Below are 20,689 nucleotides of genomic sequence, written 5' to 3'. Positions count from 1 at the left end.
GCATTTGCTCTTCGGAGTTGTCTTTGCGATCCGTGCTGCCTAGACAGCACAGACCTGACGTACTGTACCATTGCCTCCCTTTCAGCATATCTGGGCTTTTCCATGTCTTTACATTTGCTCTTTGGAGCCCCTCGAAGTCCGTGCTGCCTAGATGCCAATGGAGCCCGCCAACCAATTCCTGACATCAGCAACTCGGCTGTGCTCCTTTACATTTTCGCCTCGCATGACTGCTAGCCTTATCTGGGGTAATTTGTTTTAGGGGATCGTTGGTTTATTATGTTTAACAGGTGGATCGAAATATTATGAGTGGTGCTGCTTATGCTTCATTGGTTCCTGTGTTATGGGGTCAGGGGAAGTACAGTTTCAGATCTCAGTTTAGGTCCTCTTATGCTGAATTTTGGCATCAGAGGCTCGACCTAGTTTTGGTGTTTCCTACATGTAGTAGGATTAGCTATTACATGCCTCCTAACAATGTTCAGTCAAAATCCATTTGTTTTGTTAGCGAGTTTGTTGGATGAAAAACCTGATATGTTTTGCCTTACAGAATCAAGGTATTTGGAGGCTGATTATGCAGGAGATGGATCATTTTAGTTCACTGGGTTAAAGTTGCTTGTATCAGTGTAGGAAGGAGAGACGTGGTGGTGGGATTGAGGTCACTTTTAAATCTACACTGACAGTCAGTTGTCCCATGACTTTGGTCATGGGTGCAATAGTTTAATGCTTGGGTTGATTCCTGGGCATTGTCTTTGATGTATTGCTTCTGGCTGTTGTATGTCAGAGCTATGGAATTTATGATTTATTTAATGGTAACATATGATAGGTTAATGTTTTTAGGGAATTTTAACCTTCATCCTCATGGCTCATCAAAAACTTATGCTGAGTCTTTGGAGTTTCTGATTGCCTTTAAATTATCTCAAGTTACTCAGAGTCCTACACATAAGACTGGAAGTGTTTTGGATATTTTGATTGTGCATGAATGTTGGATTGAGGAGTCCTGTATTATGCCATTGTACTTTGGTCAGTTTATCTTTTAATAAAACTTGTTTTTAGGGTGATTGGTTGATTAGGCAGTCTATTTTAAATTTCATTTCTTTGACATCTGTGCTTGACAGATGTCTGACAGCCTTGCTTCTATAAGTCAGTCTGTTGCGCTATTGTAGAAGAAGAATATTGCAGAGCGCTTACACACTGTGCCTTGGCTTTCTCAAGATCTGTGGCACATGAAAAGTATGTTACACTGCACAGGTGGTGCAAGTCATGTTCATTAGGACATAAGTAGGCCGATACAGTAAAGTGCGCTCAGCTACGCCCACTGTTTAACCTGCAGTTGGATGCGCGTCCGCTACCTCTTATACAATAGGGGTTTAGCTCATCCAGACACCCCCCCTCCCCCCGAAACTAATAGTGCTCATCACATGCAAATGCATGTTGATGAGACTAATAGCTATTCACCCAGATACGAAAAAAAATGTGCGCCCAATCTGCACATTTTACGCTTGGAAATTAATGCCTCCCAAGAGCAGGCGTTAATTTCTGAGCAGCCCAAAAAAAATGTACAGAAATACTGCTTTTCTGTACATCCTCTGACTTAATATTGTGGCAATATTAAGTTGGAGGAACCAAAAGGTTAAAAAAATAAAAAATAGTGTGCTGACAGTCAGGTTAGGAAAACGGATGCTCAATTTTACAAGTGTCCATTTTCTTAACTCATAGCTGTGCACAGGTTAGGGAAACATGTTCGTAAAACTGAGCATCCGTTTTCCTAACCTGACCATCAGCACAGTTTTGGGGTTTTTTTTGTGATTGGTGGTTTGATGGGCTTCTGCTGCTAAGGAGGCGCTAGGGGCGTGCTATTGTCCCTAGTGCCTCCTTTTTAACGTGACCCCTCATTTAAATACTGCATCACACGCCCAGGAGAGGCAGCTGGGTGCCCGTTAGGAAAGCCGGCGCTCAACACTGAGTGCCCATTTTCTGCGCGACCTTATTGTATCGGACTGAATGAGTCAAAGTAGCACATAATGTTAATCATATGCAAATGAGTTTGGAAGTAAATAGCAGTTGCTAAATCTTGCACAATAATATGGCCGTTGTCACAGAAAACATTAACCCCTCTGAGGAATAAAGTTTCTCATGAGAATGGCTATGCATTGGTATTTGTGCACTTTTACCAGTGCTGTTAAGCTATTTGAACATAGATATTGAGCTGATTTACATTCTTATGCATCTCACTGGCTATATTTGCATAGACTTTGCGGCGATTTTCACAATAACTGAATAATGGATAGTCCAACAAATAATGCACGCAATATTGTGCAAATGGAATCGTCTGCATTTTTTGCCAACTTAAGCTCGCAGTAACACATTTGTGAACATCACAGCACCTTGGTACAATTGGCCTCGCTGTCATTTAAGATATACATATTTGCAATTTCAGAATTTCTGCTAGCATGTTTCTGCCAATAAGAGTAGGAAAAATAACAGCTGTTTGGGTTAAAAAGAAAAGAAACAGTGCTTTAAAATTTGAATATTGATCAAAAGACAATACATTGCTGCTGGATGGATAAAGTCCATCATGATTTGCGTCTGTCCTGGTTTTGCACAAATAGAACCCTTTTTTTTCTTTCTCCTTTAAGATGATATTGGAGCCATTCCTCTGAAGTATTTTCCAAAGCACGTTGCAGATTTGCATGCAAGGAATGGGTTCACTGAAGAGTTTGAGGTATGACTTAACAATGTTGGGTTTTTTTTAGATAATGATAGCTAGACAATAAATGATAAAATTGTGATTCAGTACACTAGATAAAACTTTCATTCCCATTTATGAACAAATATCTCAAAATATTATTTTTCTCTGCTCAAGTGGCTGTGCCCGATTTATGCTAGAAAAACTGCTTTCTCTCTTAATAATTGTCACTGTCAAGCTATGGTTCTGTTTCATTCAAAGAAGCCATAAATAAATAATAAATAAAGCTCTAGGTTAAATCTGAATTTAGCTCCAAAAACTGTCGAGCCAATCAATTGTGGTTAGTTAGGTTTGGCTCTCTCTAATTGAAAAATGGTTGAATTAGCACAGGTTTGAAACTTTCAAGCAGTAGCACCAGTTTACAAGATTTCAGCCTTAGCTACTGTATCATTCACTTATCTTTCATAGGCATGCATAATTCAATCACCTTGGACTCATGCCCAGATTTCGGCAGAGGCAACACTGGCAATTGTCTAGGGAACCACTTTTTTTAAAACTCTTTATTTACAATGTTTTGTCATTATACAAAGATACAAAGAACAAAAGACACAGGAAGCAAAGAAACATTACAGTGAAAAGAAAAGCAAATTACATATTAACATCATATGCCCACATCAATAATAAGTCACCAACCCCAAGATCCACTAATGTGGGAAATTCTACCAATCCCAACAAACCAACCCACATCCAAAAATATTTTTTTTTAATATATTTTTGGATGTGGGGAACTAACAAGAAATATTACAAAGGAAAAATTAATTGCAGATGAAGTCCTGGTGGTACCACCTAACGTAATTCTCAGCTAACCTGCTCTTTATCCACTAAGAATGTTAACCAGTGGGAAGGGGCCACAAAAATGAATTTCTTCCCATTGTGGACCATTTCACACTTGCAGGGGAAACGCAGGAAGAAGGCAGTCCTGATCCCTAAAATACGAGGTTTGAGATGAAGAAAGGATTTTCTTCTTTCCTGGGTATCCTTAGAAATGTCCGGATAATCCTGGATTTTCTGCTCACAAAAGGAAATATTTTTAAATTTGAAATACTGATGAAATACTGATTCCTTATCTGACTCAAAAACAAAGGAAATGATTAAAGGCCCTTTGGTTTCGATCAGATCTTGTGAGTCCTAAAGAAACTGTGTAAGATCATGACTATCAGAAGAAGGAGCCATAAGATGGGGAACTTCTACAGCATTGGTAGCTTGATTACATTTTTCCTATCAAGAATATAGTAACAATTGGAAATCAGGAAAATGATCTTAGTTGAAAATTGCAATAGTTCTACAGCAAAGCTCAAAACCATACAACCAGTGAGTTTTAGGAAAATTAATGTCTAAGATTCTTAGACCTTGACTTATTTTCCATCAACTCAACTTTATAATGTAAACTCAAGTTATCTTTAATTCTGGCCATTTCAAACGCCCTAACTCTGAAATGTCAGAAGTTTGTGATGTGGTTATAGGCTCGATGTTTTCAACTCGATGATCTAATTCAGTCATTTTTGAGGTGGCATCTACTGTAAATTTTGAAAGCTGTATTATAAGCTGAGTCAATGAAAGCTCCATTTGTGAGATCTGCCTCCAAATGTCTCTTAATGAAATATCTTTTGGGTCCGAAACATCTGGAGAGGGAACTGCCAAAAAGGAAGCTTGGGTCAGAGAAACTGGTGCAGAAATTGCAACTTTCGGTTCCTTAGAAATTCCATTGGAAACAGAAGCAGGGTCTTGAGAGCCAACAATATTCAACATGGAAGAACACTGGGTAGGAACCCAAATATTAACAGATTCCTCTAAGGATCCAATTGGTGAATTCCCAGTACCAACTCCACCTTAGAGCCCAACACACCAAGTTCTAAATTTGAGCATTGAGGCACAGAAGGTGGTGGACGATCCTCTGGATCCGAGGAGTCATGAGAGACATTTGAGTTGGGTTAAAGTGAATCAAATGGGAGTCCATCGGACCCCCTCATCCAGGTCAAAGTCATCTCGGGAAAGCAAATCTTCCCCTTTCTTTTACTGCCCATGGCGTTTCAGAGATAAATTTGGAGAGAAGGAGGTGCACTCCTTTGGCACGCTGGCGCATTGATCTTGTAGGGGAACTTGGCACCTTCCTGATGACATCAGCGCTATTCTCCAGTCTTTCATTGCCACAAACCTCCAGTGCAGCTGGAAATCCCCCTAGGATGCCAAATTTTGAAGGCACCAAATACCAGGCGAAAGGAAAGTACAACTGTGCTAAGGAGGAGCCTGCTCTACCCATCCACTTCAAACTGGCACTGCTATGGCACTATGGGGGTGAGTTTTTTTGCTGCCCTGTGCGAAAAATTACTGTGGTGTCCCTCCCCCCCCCCACCCCCCCCCCCCCCCCCCCCCCTCCCGATTCATTCACTGTCTGTCCCGGACCCATCAAATAATCCCAGCAGCGTCCTGCAATCTATATTTTTTTAACTGACACGCCCCCTCCCCCACCCCAGAACCCATGGATAGGGAAGGGTATTAGGTTCCCTAGGCAAACCTTACAGCCTTGCACACACTCCACCCCCCCTGAACACACACATTCTCACACCCTTTACAGACATACACAATTAAATTATGCATTTATAACACATTTTACATGAAAAAGAACATTCAAAAGGACAGTCTGCTGAGGGGAAAAAATATCACTTACAACATGCATATTATATTTACATGCACTCCTGTGGTGCCAACCAGAAAACTCTGCAAAAAAGACACTTGGAGCTCCTGGGGCATTAGACTTTTTGTAATGTGAGCTTGGCCCTCAGAAAGCCATGAACAACAGAATTACCATTACAATATAGTAAACCTTCCATACCAAAACAACCCTAACAACCTTATCTATGAAAACACAACACTGCACATATTAATCAGGCCCTAGAAAACCAATAAAAGCTCTTATTAGGAAACGAGGCTGCTATAGATCCCTACACAGAAATTACATGCTAGCAAAATACCTCACCTCCGTCACATATGCACAACACCAGAGAGATCGTCACCAAATACAGAATAAAGAGATCAGAAAGTATCAACAGAAATGTGCTGAGAAGAACTGAACTGGAACCCACAACAAGCCAGCCTCTGTATGCAGAGCAACAATGGAAAAATAGAAACATTACCATTCTTCATAAAACATTAAATAATAAAATCGAGAAATATAAAACATCAATCATAATAGTAAAGTCATATTCCTAAAAATAAAAATTTCAGTTAATGAATAGAACATACAAAATTTCCCAAACACCAATAAAATATTTCAAAACATCTGATGAATAAAAAATCCAATAATTAAAAAATGTTCTATCCCCCCCAAAAAAAATTTAAATATTTCAAAAGAGCAGAATTATCAAATTACACCCAATAATTAAAACTAATAAGGATTAAAAAAAAATGTCCTGCTCTCCATACCTGGGATCTTCTGATTTCCAGTCACCCTGAGATAGTCGTGGATTGGGGGAGGTAGGAACGCCCAAATTTTATCTTCTCTCTCACACACATGTACAATAACACATTCATTCTCTCACATACTCCCTCTTTCTAACATACATGGGCTCCTGCTCCCTTACCCTCACAGATACATTGTGTGTGTGTGTTTCTGTGAGAGTCTATATGTGGCGCATGGGCTCTCACAGGCAGGCACACAAACATACATGCAGGCTCGCACATAGACACCTTCACAGGCACACAGACACACACATATGCACAAACACACAGGTTCCCAGTCATTCACACATACACACACGGTCTCCTGTTATCTTTGGGCCGTGGTGGGATGAGCTCCATCACCAGGACCGGTGCAAGGGCATTAGGTGCCCTAGGCAAAACTTCAGCCATGCGCCCTCCTGCCAACTCAATCCGAGTCTTTGCTTTTTCCTCCACAGGCACCCTCACCCCATCTCATCATCCAGTCCTCGCTCTTCCCCCTTCTCCATTCCCTGCATCACTGCTCTCCCACTCAATTCCCCACCCCCACCCCCAATCCAAATACCTGCTCTCCCATACCCAGGCTTCTCTCCCACCTGGGGCCACTCTCTCTCACTTCTGCTCTCTCCCTCAATCCCCCATCCCCCCACCCAATCTGAGTCCCTGCTCTCCCATCAATCTCCATAAGAACATAAGAAAATGCCATACTGGGTCAGACCAAGGGTCCATCAAGCCCAGCATCCTGTTTCCAACAGTGGCCAATCCAGGCCATAAGAACCTGGCAAGTACCCAAAAACTAAGTCTATTCCATGTAACCATTGCTAATGGCAGTGGCTATTCTCTAAGTGAACTTAATAGCAGGTAATGGACTTCTCCTCCAAGAACTTATCCAATCCTTTTTTAAACACAGCTATATTAACTGCACTAACCACATCCTCCGGCAACAAATTCCAGAGTCTAATTGTGCGTTGAGTAAAAAAGAACTTTCTCCGATTAGTTTTAAATGTGCCCCATGCTAACTTCATGGAGTGCTTCCCTAGTCTTTCTACTATCCGAAAGAGTAAATAACCGATTCACATCTACCCGTTCTAGACCTCTCATGATTTTAAACACCTCTATCATATCCCCCCTCAGTCGTCTCTTCTCCAAGCTGAAAAGTCCTAACCTCTTTAGTCTTTCCTCATAGGAGAGTTGTTCCATTCCCCTTATCATTTTGGTAGCCCTTCTCTGTACCTTCTCCATTGCAATTATATCTTTTTTGAGATGCGGCGACCAGAATTGTACACAGTATTCAAGGTGCGGTCTCACCATGGAGCGATACAGAGGCATTATGACATTTTCCGTTTTATTCATCATTCCTTTTCTAATAATTCCCAACATTCTGTTTGCTTTTTTGACTGCCGCAGCACACTGTACCGACGATTTCAATGTGTTATCCACTATGACACCTAGATCTCTTTCTTGGGTTGTAGCACCTAATATGGAACCCAACATTGTGTAATTATAGCATGGGTTATTTTTCCCTATATGCATCACCTTGCACTTATCCACATTAAATTTCATCTGCCATTTGGATGCCCAATTTTCCAGTCTCACAAGGTCTTCCTGCAATTTATCACAATCTGCTTGTGATTTAACTACTCTGAACAATTTTGTGTCATCTGCAAATTTGATTATCTCACTCGTTGTATTTCTTTCCAGATCATTTATAAATATTGAAAAGTAAGGGTCCCAATACAGATCCCTGAGGCACTCCACTGTCCACTCCCTTCCACTGAGAAAATTGCCCATTTAATCCTACTCTCTGTTTCCTGTCTTTTAGCCAGTTTGCAATCCACGAAAGGACATCACCACCTATCCCATGACTTTTTACTTTTCCTAGAAGCCTCTCATGAGGAACTTTGTCAAACGCCTTCTGAAAATCCAAGTATACTATATCTACCGGTTCACCTTTATCCACATGTTTATTAACTCCTTCAAAAAAGTGAAGCAGATTTGTGAGGCAAGACTTGCCCTGGGTAAAGCCATGCTAACTTTGTTCCATTAAACCATGTCTTTCTATATGTTCTGTGATTTTGATGTTTAGAACACTTTCCACTATTTTTCCTGGCACTGAAGTCAGGCTAACCGGTCTGTAGTTTCCCGGATCACCCCTGGAGCCCTTTTTAAATATTGGGGTTACATTAGCTATCCTCCAGTCTTCAGGTACAATGGATGATTTTAATGATAGGTTACAAATTTTTACTAATAGGTCTGAAATTTCATTTTTTAGTTCCTTCAGAACTCTGGGGTGTATACCATCCGGTCCAGGTGATTTACTACTCTTCAGTTTGTCAATCAGGCCTACCACATCTTCTAGGTTCACCGTGATTTGATTCAGTCCATCTGAATCATTACCCATGAAAACCTTCTCCATTACGGGTACCTCCCCAACATCCTCTTCAGTAAACACTCTCCCACTTAAACCCTCAGTCCCTCCTTACTCTCTCCTCTCCAGCTATCGTTTGTTCCCTCCATGCCATTTCTTCAGGTCCTGCTATCGGAGACCCTGTTCTCCCCTTAGGGTTGCTCTCTTTCCCTTCCCACCCCCTGATGTTTTATTTCCAGGCAGAAAATGACCTCTGGCTGGCTTACCTGCAGCAGGGCTTGCTTGCAGTTATCCCCCATGACTCAGATTTGCAGTATTGTTGCCTCTGACGGCTCAGTGCACTGCTTCTGCCCTGTCCCAGACTTCCCTCTGGCTGGGTCTGCTGCATTATTCACCTCCACGAAACTACAAATATGCCTGGTCTACTGCCCCCCCCCCCCCCCCCGATCACTAGACCACAACTGCTCACCATTAATTGAATTTTTCATGACCAACATCACACAAAACAAACCAACTATCATCCTAGGTGACTTCAACATTCACATGGACACTTACCCCCGCACTGCAACATGCCAAACTATCATCAACGCACTATCAATGCTGCAACTGAAACAAATCTCACTATGTCATACGGGCGACCGTATGACATAGTGAGGGCAAAGGTAGCACCGGCGCCATTTTGAAGATTGGCAATACGGCCCGCATTCAGGAGGTCGCTCCCGGACCCCCGCTGGACTTTTGGCAAGTCATGTGGGGGTCAGGAGGCCCCCCCCAAGCTGGCCAAAAGTCCCTGGGGGTCCAGTGAGGGTCCGGGGGCGATCTCCTGCACGCGTGACGTCGGGAGCCAGGAACCAAAATGGCGCCGGCGCTACCTTTGCCCTGTCACATGATAAGGGCAAAGGGCCACCGGCGCCATTTCTCAACGCAGCCGTGGCCAGAGAGAGAGGGAGATGGCGTCGGGACCCCCCACTGGACCCCAGGTAATTTAAAACATTTTGGGGGGATTCGGGAGGGTGGGGGATTTGTTTTAAAGGTTCGGGGTGGGTTTTAGGGTTTTTTTGGTGTGCCGGTTTTCTCGCGCCCTATTTAGCGATACAATACAAATGCCCCTGACGATAAATCGGGGGCATTTGTATTGTATTGTGCACTCTAACGATTTTGGACAATTTTAAAATTATCTGGTGATAATTTTAATCGTTCAAAAATGATTCACATCCCTACGAAAAAGCCCCAATCTCCCCAGTCACTCAGACATGCAACCTAGGAGTAATCTTCGACAACAAACTATCCTTTAAGAACCACATCACAACCAAAATTAAGGAGGGATATCACAAACTACTAACCCTAAGACGTCTAAAACCCTTTCTAACCCCAGAAAATTTCAGAACCATACTTCAACTGCTCATTTTCTCAAACATTGACTACTGCAACTCTCTACTACTCAGTCTACCTTTTTCCAACATCAGACCACTCCAAATCCTACAAAACACTGCAGCCAGAATCCTAACGGACACAAAAAAACGAGAACATATAACACCCATCCTTATATCCCTACACTGGCTTCCAATAAAATACCATATAGAATTCAAAACCCTGACCATCACACACAAGCTAATACACAAAGATCAAACAAACTGGTCAGCAACAAACATCATGCCTCACACACCTCATCAAAATCTTTGAACTAACAACAAGGGCCTCCTGAAAATTCCCTCCGCCAGAACAGCCCAACTCACAACAACCCGAGAAAGAGCTTTCTCCCTCGCCAGTCCCAAATTATGGAACATTCTCCCGACTACTCTAAGAATGCAACACAACCTAAAAACATTCAAAAAGGATTTAAAAACATGGTTGTTCATCAAAGCCTACAAAGACATCCATGGTCAACCAACAACCTCCTCACAACAGACCTCCCATCCAGAACTAAACACGCTCAGTTCCCCAAAGACAACATAACAACATGAACACCTAACAGCAACAACTAAGAACTTAACTATTCCCCACAGCTTGTTAACTGCCTCCTTTTTGTAACCTTACTATATGGTCCCTTACCATACTGTACTTTGCCCAGACTTCTCCTTTACCTGTTACCACATGTACTTATGCATGACTATATTGCTGTTCTTTGTACCTCCCTTCTATTTCACCCCTCCCTTCGAAATTTGTAAACCATTGTGATGGCAAAACCCGAACGACGGTATATAAAACTCAATAAAAAAATAAATACATAAAATATGGGATAGTATTCCCCTCTTATCCAAAATCCTATGAGATTTGGTTTCCCTCAGATTCATGATATAGAAATATTTATGGCCCAAAATTATTTGCTGAATTTGGTGAATAAAAATAATCACCTCCTATATTGAAAAAAAAAAATCCCAGTTCTAAAGACCTGTTTATCTCGGGAAAGTTGTGAGCATGCACTCCTTTTACATGCCTTTTTAGAATACCTCCACACTGCAATACTCAAAACTCATTATCCCTTTTCCTGTAATGAATCATCTCCTGATGTCACCAACACCTAGAATTTGGAAGAAGAAACAAAATCAACACAATGCACTCATGATGTCTGCTCTTACTAAGGGCAGGAAGCCAACAATGCTTATCCACACTTTAATCAATTATATTCTGCTTTACAGGCACTTCAAAGCAGATTACAAAGCAGATTACATTCAGGTACTCTGAGGGGTCAAAATCTAAGTTTATACCTAAGACAAGGGAGGATAAAGACTAGAGGCTTTCCCAAAGTCTCAAGCAGCAACGGTGGGATTTGAGCCCAGGCTTCCCTGGTTCATGGCCCGTTGCGCTAACCACTAAGCTAGTGCTCTGCTGCCTCATTTAAATATTGGCAGCACCACTTGTGCATCACCCTACTCCATAGCAGGCAGCGGAGAAAACCGAGAATTATTTATTTATTTATAGGCCACCTATGCCTATGCTCTGAATGGTGTGCACAAAAACATCCATCATAAAATCAAACACACCGAAGAGAAAACTAAACAGCAGACAGTCTGATGTTCAAATCACGGCACTACAAACACCAGCCTGAAGGCAAACGAAAAGTGCCGGCCTGAACAAGCAGGATTTTAACAACCCCTTAAATGTCTTAGGGCAAGTTGTCAGGTACCAGCGCCTGAGGCAATGTGTTCCAAAAAAACTGGAGCAGCCACAGAGAGAGCACACTGCCTCGTTTCTGCCGAATGAGCGTGATGCACTGCAGGGACATCCAAAAGGCCCCCCCTAGAGGATCGCAATTAGGGGTGGTAGCTCCAAAACATTTCATTGTGGGTTTAGTGTCATTTTGGGAGCCATTTCGGGTCCACCCCAGATCGGTATTTTTTATTTCATTTTTGTTTTTATTGGTAAAAAACACAAACAAACCTGAATGTGCCCCAACCCTTACCTTTTAGTAAAATTTTGAAGCTCCCTCCACCAGTTTAACACCCTCCCGACCCTCCAGGACTGACCAGTAATGCCCTGATAGTCTAGCAGGGGTCCCAGGACAAGATAAGAGCAAAAGGAGGTGGGCGCCATTTTGATTAAGGGCAGCCACCAGCCCAGGAGTGGGAGGAATGTTCCCGGGTTCCCCGCTAGACTACCAGGGCATTACTGGTGACTCCCTGGTGGATCGTGAGGGTGTTAAGCTGGTGGAGGGGTTCAAAGGGAATGGCTGGGAAAGGCTTTTTTTTTTTTTTAATAAGATTTTGCTTTTTTGGGCCCCTACGATAAAAAAAGATAGGAAAAAAAACCCCATGAAATTTCATTGTTTTTTTCTGTCATTTTTTTACACCACAAAATGAAACAAGTATCTCTGAACTTCTTGTTCTAACCAGGAATATATTTTGTTTTGGAAAATGATCGCAAATCCCAAATTTACATTGTTTTAAATAGTTTGCTTTATTTAGAGAATGTCTGTCTTAAATTTATGCAGCAATAGAAAAGAGAAGTATCCTGTATTTCAGTAATATAGTAGATAATATCTCTCTATATATGTGGAATGATATCTCAAGTGCAATATTAAGTGAATTAACTTTTCTTCTATAAATCAGTGGCAGGAACTTCCATTGTTTTTCATCTCATTATGTCAATAACGAGCAGCTTCATAGCATGATTCCTATTGAAAGAATAACTTTTGAAACTGTGTGTTCCTTTCTTGTGCATGACATTTAACCAGAGTATTTAACATCCCTGTCTTTGTTTTTAGATCATATTGATTGCATGACCTCAAATGATTTGGTTTTCATATCCGCTTAAACTAAACACATTTTCCATTGGTTGTGTGCTGTGGAATTTGATTTCTCTGCTTTCTTTGTATTCATTCCCTCATTAGACACTGAAAAGGTTTTACCAGGTAAGGCAATATTTCACTGCATTTATAGTATAGAAGTAGTCTTTAGGAATTGTTTTATAGAATATATTTTTATATTTATATATAAATATATATATACAGTATATAGTATTTGTTATGTTGCATATAATGTATGTTAAGAAGCAGACAATTATATCACTTTGCTAGGCACATTCAAAGTATAAAAATGCCTATTAATTTTCAGGAAATTCAGACTTGCACGGTTGATCTAGGCATTACATCAGACATCTCTAACCATCCAGACAACAAGAATAAAAATCGTTATATAAATATCGTTGCTTGTAAGTACTGAAGTAACCTTGTTTTACATCAGTAGATAAGATAGTTAAATGTGTCCTGTGTATTTTAAATAATGCTGTAATACATTCTGAATGACAGTTTTTGTTCTGTAGTCTGCCCAGTGACAAATATGGGTGTGTTCTTATTGTGCAACCTTATCCCTCCTTGTTAGATCATGCAATATGGGTTGGCCTGCCCAGCTTGAATCATCTTACTCCATGCTGACTTGTTTGTAGACTGGAAGGGTGTATTTGATTTAATTTGGGTCTTCCCCAGTAGATCAGCATTTCAGTACCCTCCATTGCTCTCATTTTTGTTCATTTTATAAGTATCAGTAATGCTGTAGGTAGATTCTTCAAAATATCCCAATGACTTTGTATCCCTTGGTCCATTGTAGATGATCACAGCAGGGTTAAGCTTTCACAACTTGCAGAAAAGGATGGAAAACTGACAGACTACATTAATGCCAACTACATTGATGTAAGTTAATATCTTATATTTCAGCTAACATTCATGTAGCTCACATTATTGTTTTTTTTGGCCTACTTGAATAGCAATCTTCAGTGTGTCTTTGTTAAAAAAAATAAAATAATAATAATAATGTATTTCAGTTTTATATATGTGATTCTTATTATTTCATTCAGGGCTACAACAGACCTAAAGCTTACATTGCAGCTCAGGGCCCGCTGAAGTCCACAGCAGAAGATTTCTGGAGAATGATATGGGAACACAATGTGGAGGTTATTGTAATGATAACCAATCTCGTCGAAAAAGGAAGGGTAAGAATCTCTCTGTTTGACAACATGCTGCTGATACATTCATGATACTTGCAAAGTAGTATTAATACTAGTAAACACCAGTCTGGCAAGAATCTCACTCTATTACATAACATATCTGGAGAAGTGCTGTCAGTTATCCAAAAAAAGCAATCTGTTAAAGATCCTTAATTCCTATTGCAAAACATAATCAACTTTGGACAGGACCGCTGAGGAATTATGGACAGAGTTTTTTTTTCTCTCATTAAAATTGCAGGAAAGTTGTATGGAATTATTTTGCTCCAGTTCTTTCAGAAGTTCGCTAGAAACTTTTTGCTTTAAATTTGAATTGAACTTCACTGAGTGCAGGTAGCCTTGAGCCTGATCCAAATACTATGAAAGAGAACATCCATCATAAAATAAACAAAAATAACAAAAAAAAAATGTAAGCCCATGCTGGGAGAAAATTGCAAGAACAGTCGGAGTAGCCTGATTTTGCAGAATTTACAGTTTTACTGTGCTCCCATGAAGCTGCTTGTCGGGTTTTCTTCAGTATTTGTGGTAACCTGGAGGTCGATATTTAAAAGCCATTGAGACAGATAACTCGCATGTTATCCCTCTAAATGGGTTATATAGCACATTGAGCATCTTGCCGGCTAAATTATAGCCAGATGAAATTTGCATACTTTTCGGTGGAGTTCCAAGATGGCACTCTAGGGGAAGGACGTGTGTATGCCTCTGTCCCTGGTTACCTAAATATTTCCTGATGCCGCACTCTGGTCGTAAGCAGAGGGCCCGAGAAAGGCTCACTATGGATGTCCCATCACAGGGCTTGACACGGGAGCCGATGGATGACCACATTCTGCGAGGAATTGGGACACCGCGGGAAGAGTCGCTGGAGGGCGGCTGTCGAGACGTGGTAACAACCGGCATCCTCCTAGACTCAACACTATCTTTGTCCTCCGGTGGAAAGAACAGCTCCTGACAACCCAGCAGAAAGTTGGACAACTACTCTGATTCACCCAGAGGTACTTCCTGGTCACACCAGGGAGGAAGCTTCGTGTGGAACGGAGGAAAGTTCCTCAAGCGCGGGGCGACCTGGAACTGCAGGTCTCGATGGAGAAATACCTCGAGGAGGAGAAACACTGCTAGGAGGACGGGCGGGTTCTCTGCAAAACGAATTGAAGTCAGACAAAGACACATTGCAGGACTATGAATTAGAACTGGCCCCGATGGTAAGACCAGAAACTTTTTCATTAGAAGCGATATGGTCCACGATTGAGACTTTAAATACAAATGTATCCTTGCAAATAAGACCGTTGGTAAGTAAAGTGAAGCAATTAGAACCTTTATTACAAAAAATGGAAAAAGGAATTGAAAAAAATACATGGGATGTGGAAACTTTAAAACTAGAAATGGGGGAGGTAAGAAAGCAACAACTGAGTTTGATGAAAGATAATTTATGTTTTCTGAGAAAATTTGAAAATGTTGAGAACCAACAAAGAGGCAAAAACTTGAGGTTAATTAATTTTCCTAGGAAACTCACTGTTACCCCAGTTGAAATGTGGACTAAGTATGCACTGGAGAATTTAAAGTTACCACAAGCCACCCTACCCCCACTATCGAAGATTTATTATCTACCTGGGAGGAAAAAAGTACCTACTGAAGCTGGTGATATGCAAATATTGTCTCCATTAAATTTATCTGAGATATTGGAAACATCTGCAGAAGAAGAAGCCCAACCAGCAACTTTGTTAATAACTTTTTTGTTGGACTCTGATAGGGATTGGGTTTTAAGAGTTTACTTTCATAATAAAATTGAGGAATTCTTAGATATGAGGGTGCAAATTTTTCCTGATCTCACAAGAGAGAGACAGTTTAGGAGGAAACAATTCCTAGATTTGAGAATAAAAGTAACACAATTAGGTGCTCAGTTTTTCCTTAGATTCCCCTGCAAGTGTCTCATTAAATTTAAAGATGTAAGTTATACATTTTTTCAACCGTCTCAGCTGGAAAAGTTTATAAATTATAAGTTGAGAGTTAAGCCTGAGAATAGCCCCACTCCTGAGCATGTGTAACCCCATAAGGATTAAGGGTTCTGTTTTTGAATTTACAATTCCTCCCTAGAGCTTTCAGTAATAAATTTGCTATTGTAATAATGTTTTCTTCTTGATTATAAAGTCGTCTCTTGTGAGGAACTCCCTCGCTGTATCGGGGGCTATGGGATGTATTGATAATAGTTAATGTATTATTATTGATGGATATATTGGGGTTGAATATGCATACTTTATCACTACATTGTCTTTCTATTCAATAGTATACTATGTATCATTGAAAAAAACCAATAAACAATTAATTGAAAAAAAAATGATAGCCAGATATGTTATCCGGCTATAATCTAGCCAGATATAAAAGAGGCATTTTGGGGGCGTTGGGGGAGGGGGCTTGTTATCCGGCTAACTTAGCCGAATATCGGGTATATCCGCTTCCGAGCAGGTCTAACTACCGCGATCCAGGAGAACGACTAAAATAAAGGTAAGGGTGGTGGGACATAGAAGGGAAAGGATTGGGGGGGGGGAGAGCTGGGGGGGGGAGGGATCTGGAGCCCACGAGATGTGCTTCAAAAAATAAAAGGGGAAGAAAGAGCAGGGGAGGGGGAACTCTCGGCCCTAAATGATTATTTTTAAACATGAAATGGACCATTTTGGAGAGGGGGATTGGCAGCTTCGGGCCCCATAGGGCCTTTGCAATTTAGGTGCGGGGGAGGTGGTGGGGACAGGTGAGGACCTGTAGGCCCGCACTCTGAGGGTTTTTTTTTGTTTTTTAAACTGGAACATAACTTAACGGTCTATACTCTTTTGAATGTAGCTGGTTAAGTCCAAAGTTATATGGCTAACCATAGCCAAATAACTTTATACGTTGCCGGCAATATTCGAAATGAACATCCGGTTTTGTTTAAAGTTATCCGGCTAGGGTTAGTCGGATAACTTAATCATGGATATTCAGTGGGACGCTTCTGCCACTGAATATCCAGGACAAGTTAGCCGGATAACTTGTCCACTAAACGGCCAACTGAATAGTGGCCTCCTGGTGTCTGCAGGTCAGAACGTCCAGTCATCACTGGAAGCATCCTGCAGATTTGCAAGGATGGGTTATGATGCCGCGATTGCGTCCGTTTGGCACCACGAAAAGGTGCCCTCTGCATTCTCGCCCGCAGGCCAGCAGTGCGTCATTGAAAGCCTGAGGCTAATGGCACTGGGCCTGAGGCAGAACGGCCCTGCAGGCTGAGCCGACACTCAATTGCGGGAGATGAGGGTTATGCGTCGTGCTTTTATTTATTTATTTATTTATTTATTTTTATCTGCATCACAGAGAAAGTGTGACCAGTACTGGCCCACGGACAGCAGCGAAGAATATGGTGCATTTCTGGTCACTCAGAAGAGCGCTCGTGTGCTTGCCTATTATACTGTACGGACTTTTACCATCAGAAACACAAAGATCAAAAAGGTTGGTAATGTTCTAATAATGCACTTTGAAGTACATTTTTCTGTTCTTCAGTTTGACTTGACTGGACATGTTTGGAAACCTGATTGAGGATGTAAGGGAAATTGTTTCCAGTGTCAGGCTGCTACTGCACAAATCGCATGCACAGATTTTATTTCCTGATATTTCAGGGATCAAGAATAAAAAAAAAAAAAAAATTGCAAGCAAATGAGGATTGTGGGCCTTTCTCCCAATTCTTAAATTTAGTACCTGGGTTAAAAGTCCCACGGGGTTTTTCCCATAATCTTTTGCTTGCACACTTTTCTTTGCTGGAATATTTTCCCTTCCTGGAGTTGGAGAAATTAGACTTTAGGGAAAACGGTGAGCTATTTTAGAGTTCTGGAAGCAGGCAGATCTACAGACGCCTGGCACCTTTTTCCTCCTACTTTTGCCCAAAATGTAATTGTAGTCCTTGATTTGCTATTTATCAATTCATAAAATTAAACACATACAATTTTATATTGCATAGAAGTCATGTTGGATATGATTAGCATAGACGAATCCATTAACTATAGTGCTAAAAATCTTTTTTTTTTTGTTTGTTTGTTTACTGAGTTTCGTGACATGGAAAATCTGAATCCACTTAGCAGCTGACAAAAATAAAAAATGACAGTACTTTTATACAGAAAAACTCTAAATGATCCTAAAGACAAAAAATTGGAAGCTGGAAGCTTTGAGGTACATATTTAAAAGCAATTAGGTGGCCTTACTCACATGACGCGGTGATTTTATAACATACGCAGGGGTTATAAAATCTGCCCTATGCACATACATGGGTGCAGAATTTTATACTAACGTGCGCATGTGGCGACTCGCGTGCATAAGTGGGGAGAACTGTACTATCTAAGCACGCCCGCACAATTACTTCTCCCCCAGTTTGTTCCCAGTTGGGCCCAGTAAAGGAAAGGACTTCCTAAATCCCCTAGATAACTTGCCTCCCTTTTACCCTATTAGCCCCGAGTCGTAAAACCCTGCTGACTGGCCTAGATTTTTTTTGTTACAAGACTTACACACCGTCCATAGCGGAAGTAAAGTTACACAGTAAGGGACCCCGGCGCGCACCTGTGTGCGTAAACATTTACGTGCAGACTTCATGGTGCAGTTCCAGCCTGCCCGTGTCCCACACAGGCCACGCCCATGCCCCGCCCCTTTTGGTGAAAAAACTTTGGGCCGGATTTTAAAAGGGTTACGCGCATAAGGTACGCGCGTAACCCTTTTAAATCATCCCAGCGTGCGCCGAGCCTATATTGCTTAGGCTTCCGGCACGCGCAAAGCCCTGGGACGCGTGTAAGTTCCGGGGCTTTCTTGGGATGGGCGTGTTGGGGGCGTGACGCGGTCGGCGCATCATCGGGGGGCGTGTTGGCATGATGCAGTTGGCGCGTCATCCGGGGGTGGTGCCGCGGGCGTGGTTTCGGCCTAGGGGCGTTCCGGGGGCATGGCTGCGGCCTCCGGACCAGCCCCCAGACCGGAACATGGCGCGCGGCAGCCGGCCCGGCACGCGCAAAGTTACACCTGCCTCGAGCAGCGGGGGTGGGGAAGGGAGGGGAAGGTGGAAGGAAAGTTCCTTCCGAGGCTGCTCAGATGTCGGCGCGGCCTTAGAGGGAACGGGCATCGCATGCAGGGCTCGGCACGCGCAAGTTGCACAAATGTGCACCCCCTTGCATGCGCCGACCCCGGATTTTACAAGATACGCGCGGCTACTCACGTATCTTATAAAATCCGGCGTACTTTTGTTTGCGCCTGGTGCGCGAACAAAAGTACGCGCGCGCTGTCTTTTAAAATGTACCCCTTTATGCTCATACTGGGAGATAAGTGCATCCCCGCGCAGGTTTTAAAATCCACATGGCTAGCACCATGCCAAGTCGCACACGTATCTCCCAGCTTCGGCACACGTAGGAGTTTTAAAATCTACCAGTTAGGCGGCTAGAGTTTAGGCAGCTAAATTAGAGGCGTTCCGAGGGGGTAACTGGGAGGAGTTGAGTTAGCTGGTGAAATCTAGTCGGGCCAAAGAGGCGGCTGTAGTTAGCTGGCTAAGTTTTAGATAGCCGGCTATATTCAGTAGTGCAGTTTCACTGTTGAATATACCTCCAAAGTTAACCGGATAAGTTTATCTGGCTGACTTTGCTATCCAGACTGTGAATATGGACCTCTTCATATTTAACTAGGACATTAACAATGTTCCTCTAAACCAAGGATGGTCCTCTCCGGTCCACGAGAGCCACAAACAGGCCAGGTTTTTAGGATATCCACAATGAATATGCATGAGATAAATCTGCATGCATTGCTTCCATTTTATGCAAATCTATCTCATGCATATTCATTGTGGATATTCTGGAAACCATGCCCGCTTGTGGCTCTCGAGGACTGGAGTTGGCTGCTCCTGCTCTAAGCGCTGTTTGTATGTCAGATTTCACGTGTGATGTTTAGTCATTTTGCATGTGCCTGAAAGTTGTGAAAGCAACATTTTCTTGAAAGCAAACATGATGAAAAAAAAAAGGAAACAATCAAAACGGGAGCCCAACCATTATTCAAAAAGATTTGCAAATAAGACATCTCTGTTCTAAATGTGAATTGAGGGATACCCTCATACCAGGGCTAGTGCACACTTCCGCCTACCGGCGTCTTTTACTTTTATGTACTACTGCCAATTTGGCTGCCCAATTTTAATTGCAATCATAGGGTAACCTCTATTTTGTTTTGAACCATGATATACTGCCGCACATTTTTTAGCAGTTTAATTCATTCCTCATATTTTTCTTTTCATTTCTCATTATTTTCTTTTGGATTTTTGAAAAAAAAATTTTTGAATATATTTTTTTTTTTTTTATAAATTTTTTTTATAACGTATTTGCTTTTTAACAACACTTCAAGTCCAGAAAACTCTTTTACTCTCTTTCGTTTTTCATTTCATTTCAAATTGAAAAGTGCTAAAGGACGTTTTATCTAGCACTTATCTTATTCGTGAGAGTCGGAGTTCCGGTATTCTGCCTGCTGAAAAGAGCCGAGGTATCAAATGCTCCACAAGAAAGCCCGACACCGCTGGTGTTTCGAAGTTACTTCTTCGTCAGGGGCTTAAACAGGCGTTTCCTGAATGAAATTTGCCGCATGAATTTCATTCAGGAAACGCCTGTTTAAGCCCCTGACGAAGAAGTAACTTCGAAACACCAGCGGTGTCGGGCTTTCTTGTGGAGCAT

At 41.8% G+C, this 20,689-nt stretch overlaps 1 protein-coding gene across 3 annotated transcripts in view; it reads left to right on the top strand.

The window, feature by feature from the left end:
• PTPRZ1 (protein tyrosine phosphatase receptor type Z1) overlaps nucleotides 1-20,689 on the top strand; it is a 352,752-nt gene that overhangs the window by 280,826 nt on the left and 51,237 nt on the right. For all 3 annotated transcript variants that reach the window (XM_029615443.1, XM_029615442.1, XM_029615444.1), the window contains 6 exons: nucleotides 2,634-2,719; nucleotides 12,880-12,900; nucleotides 13,103-13,199; nucleotides 13,595-13,677; nucleotides 13,842-13,976; nucleotides 17,325-17,459. In XM_029615443.1, the coding sequence (XP_029471303.1) occupies nucleotides 2,634-2,719; nucleotides 12,880-12,900; nucleotides 13,103-13,199; nucleotides 13,595-13,677; nucleotides 13,842-13,976; nucleotides 17,325-17,459 (557 nt within the window). The remainder of the gene's footprint in view (nucleotides 1-2,633; nucleotides 2,720-12,879; nucleotides 12,901-13,102; nucleotides 13,200-13,594; nucleotides 13,678-13,841; nucleotides 13,977-17,324; nucleotides 17,460-20,689) is intronic.

Source organism: Rhinatrema bivittatum, chromosome 9 (genome assembly GCF_901001135.1).
Source record: "Rhinatrema bivittatum chromosome 9, aRhiBiv1.1, whole genome shotgun sequence".
Taxonomy (NCBI): domain Eukaryota; kingdom Metazoa; phylum Chordata; class Amphibia; order Gymnophiona; family Rhinatrematidae; genus Rhinatrema; species Rhinatrema bivittatum.
Note: the sequence above shows the minus strand (reverse complement) of the source record. Positions and strands in the feature narration are given on the sequence as shown.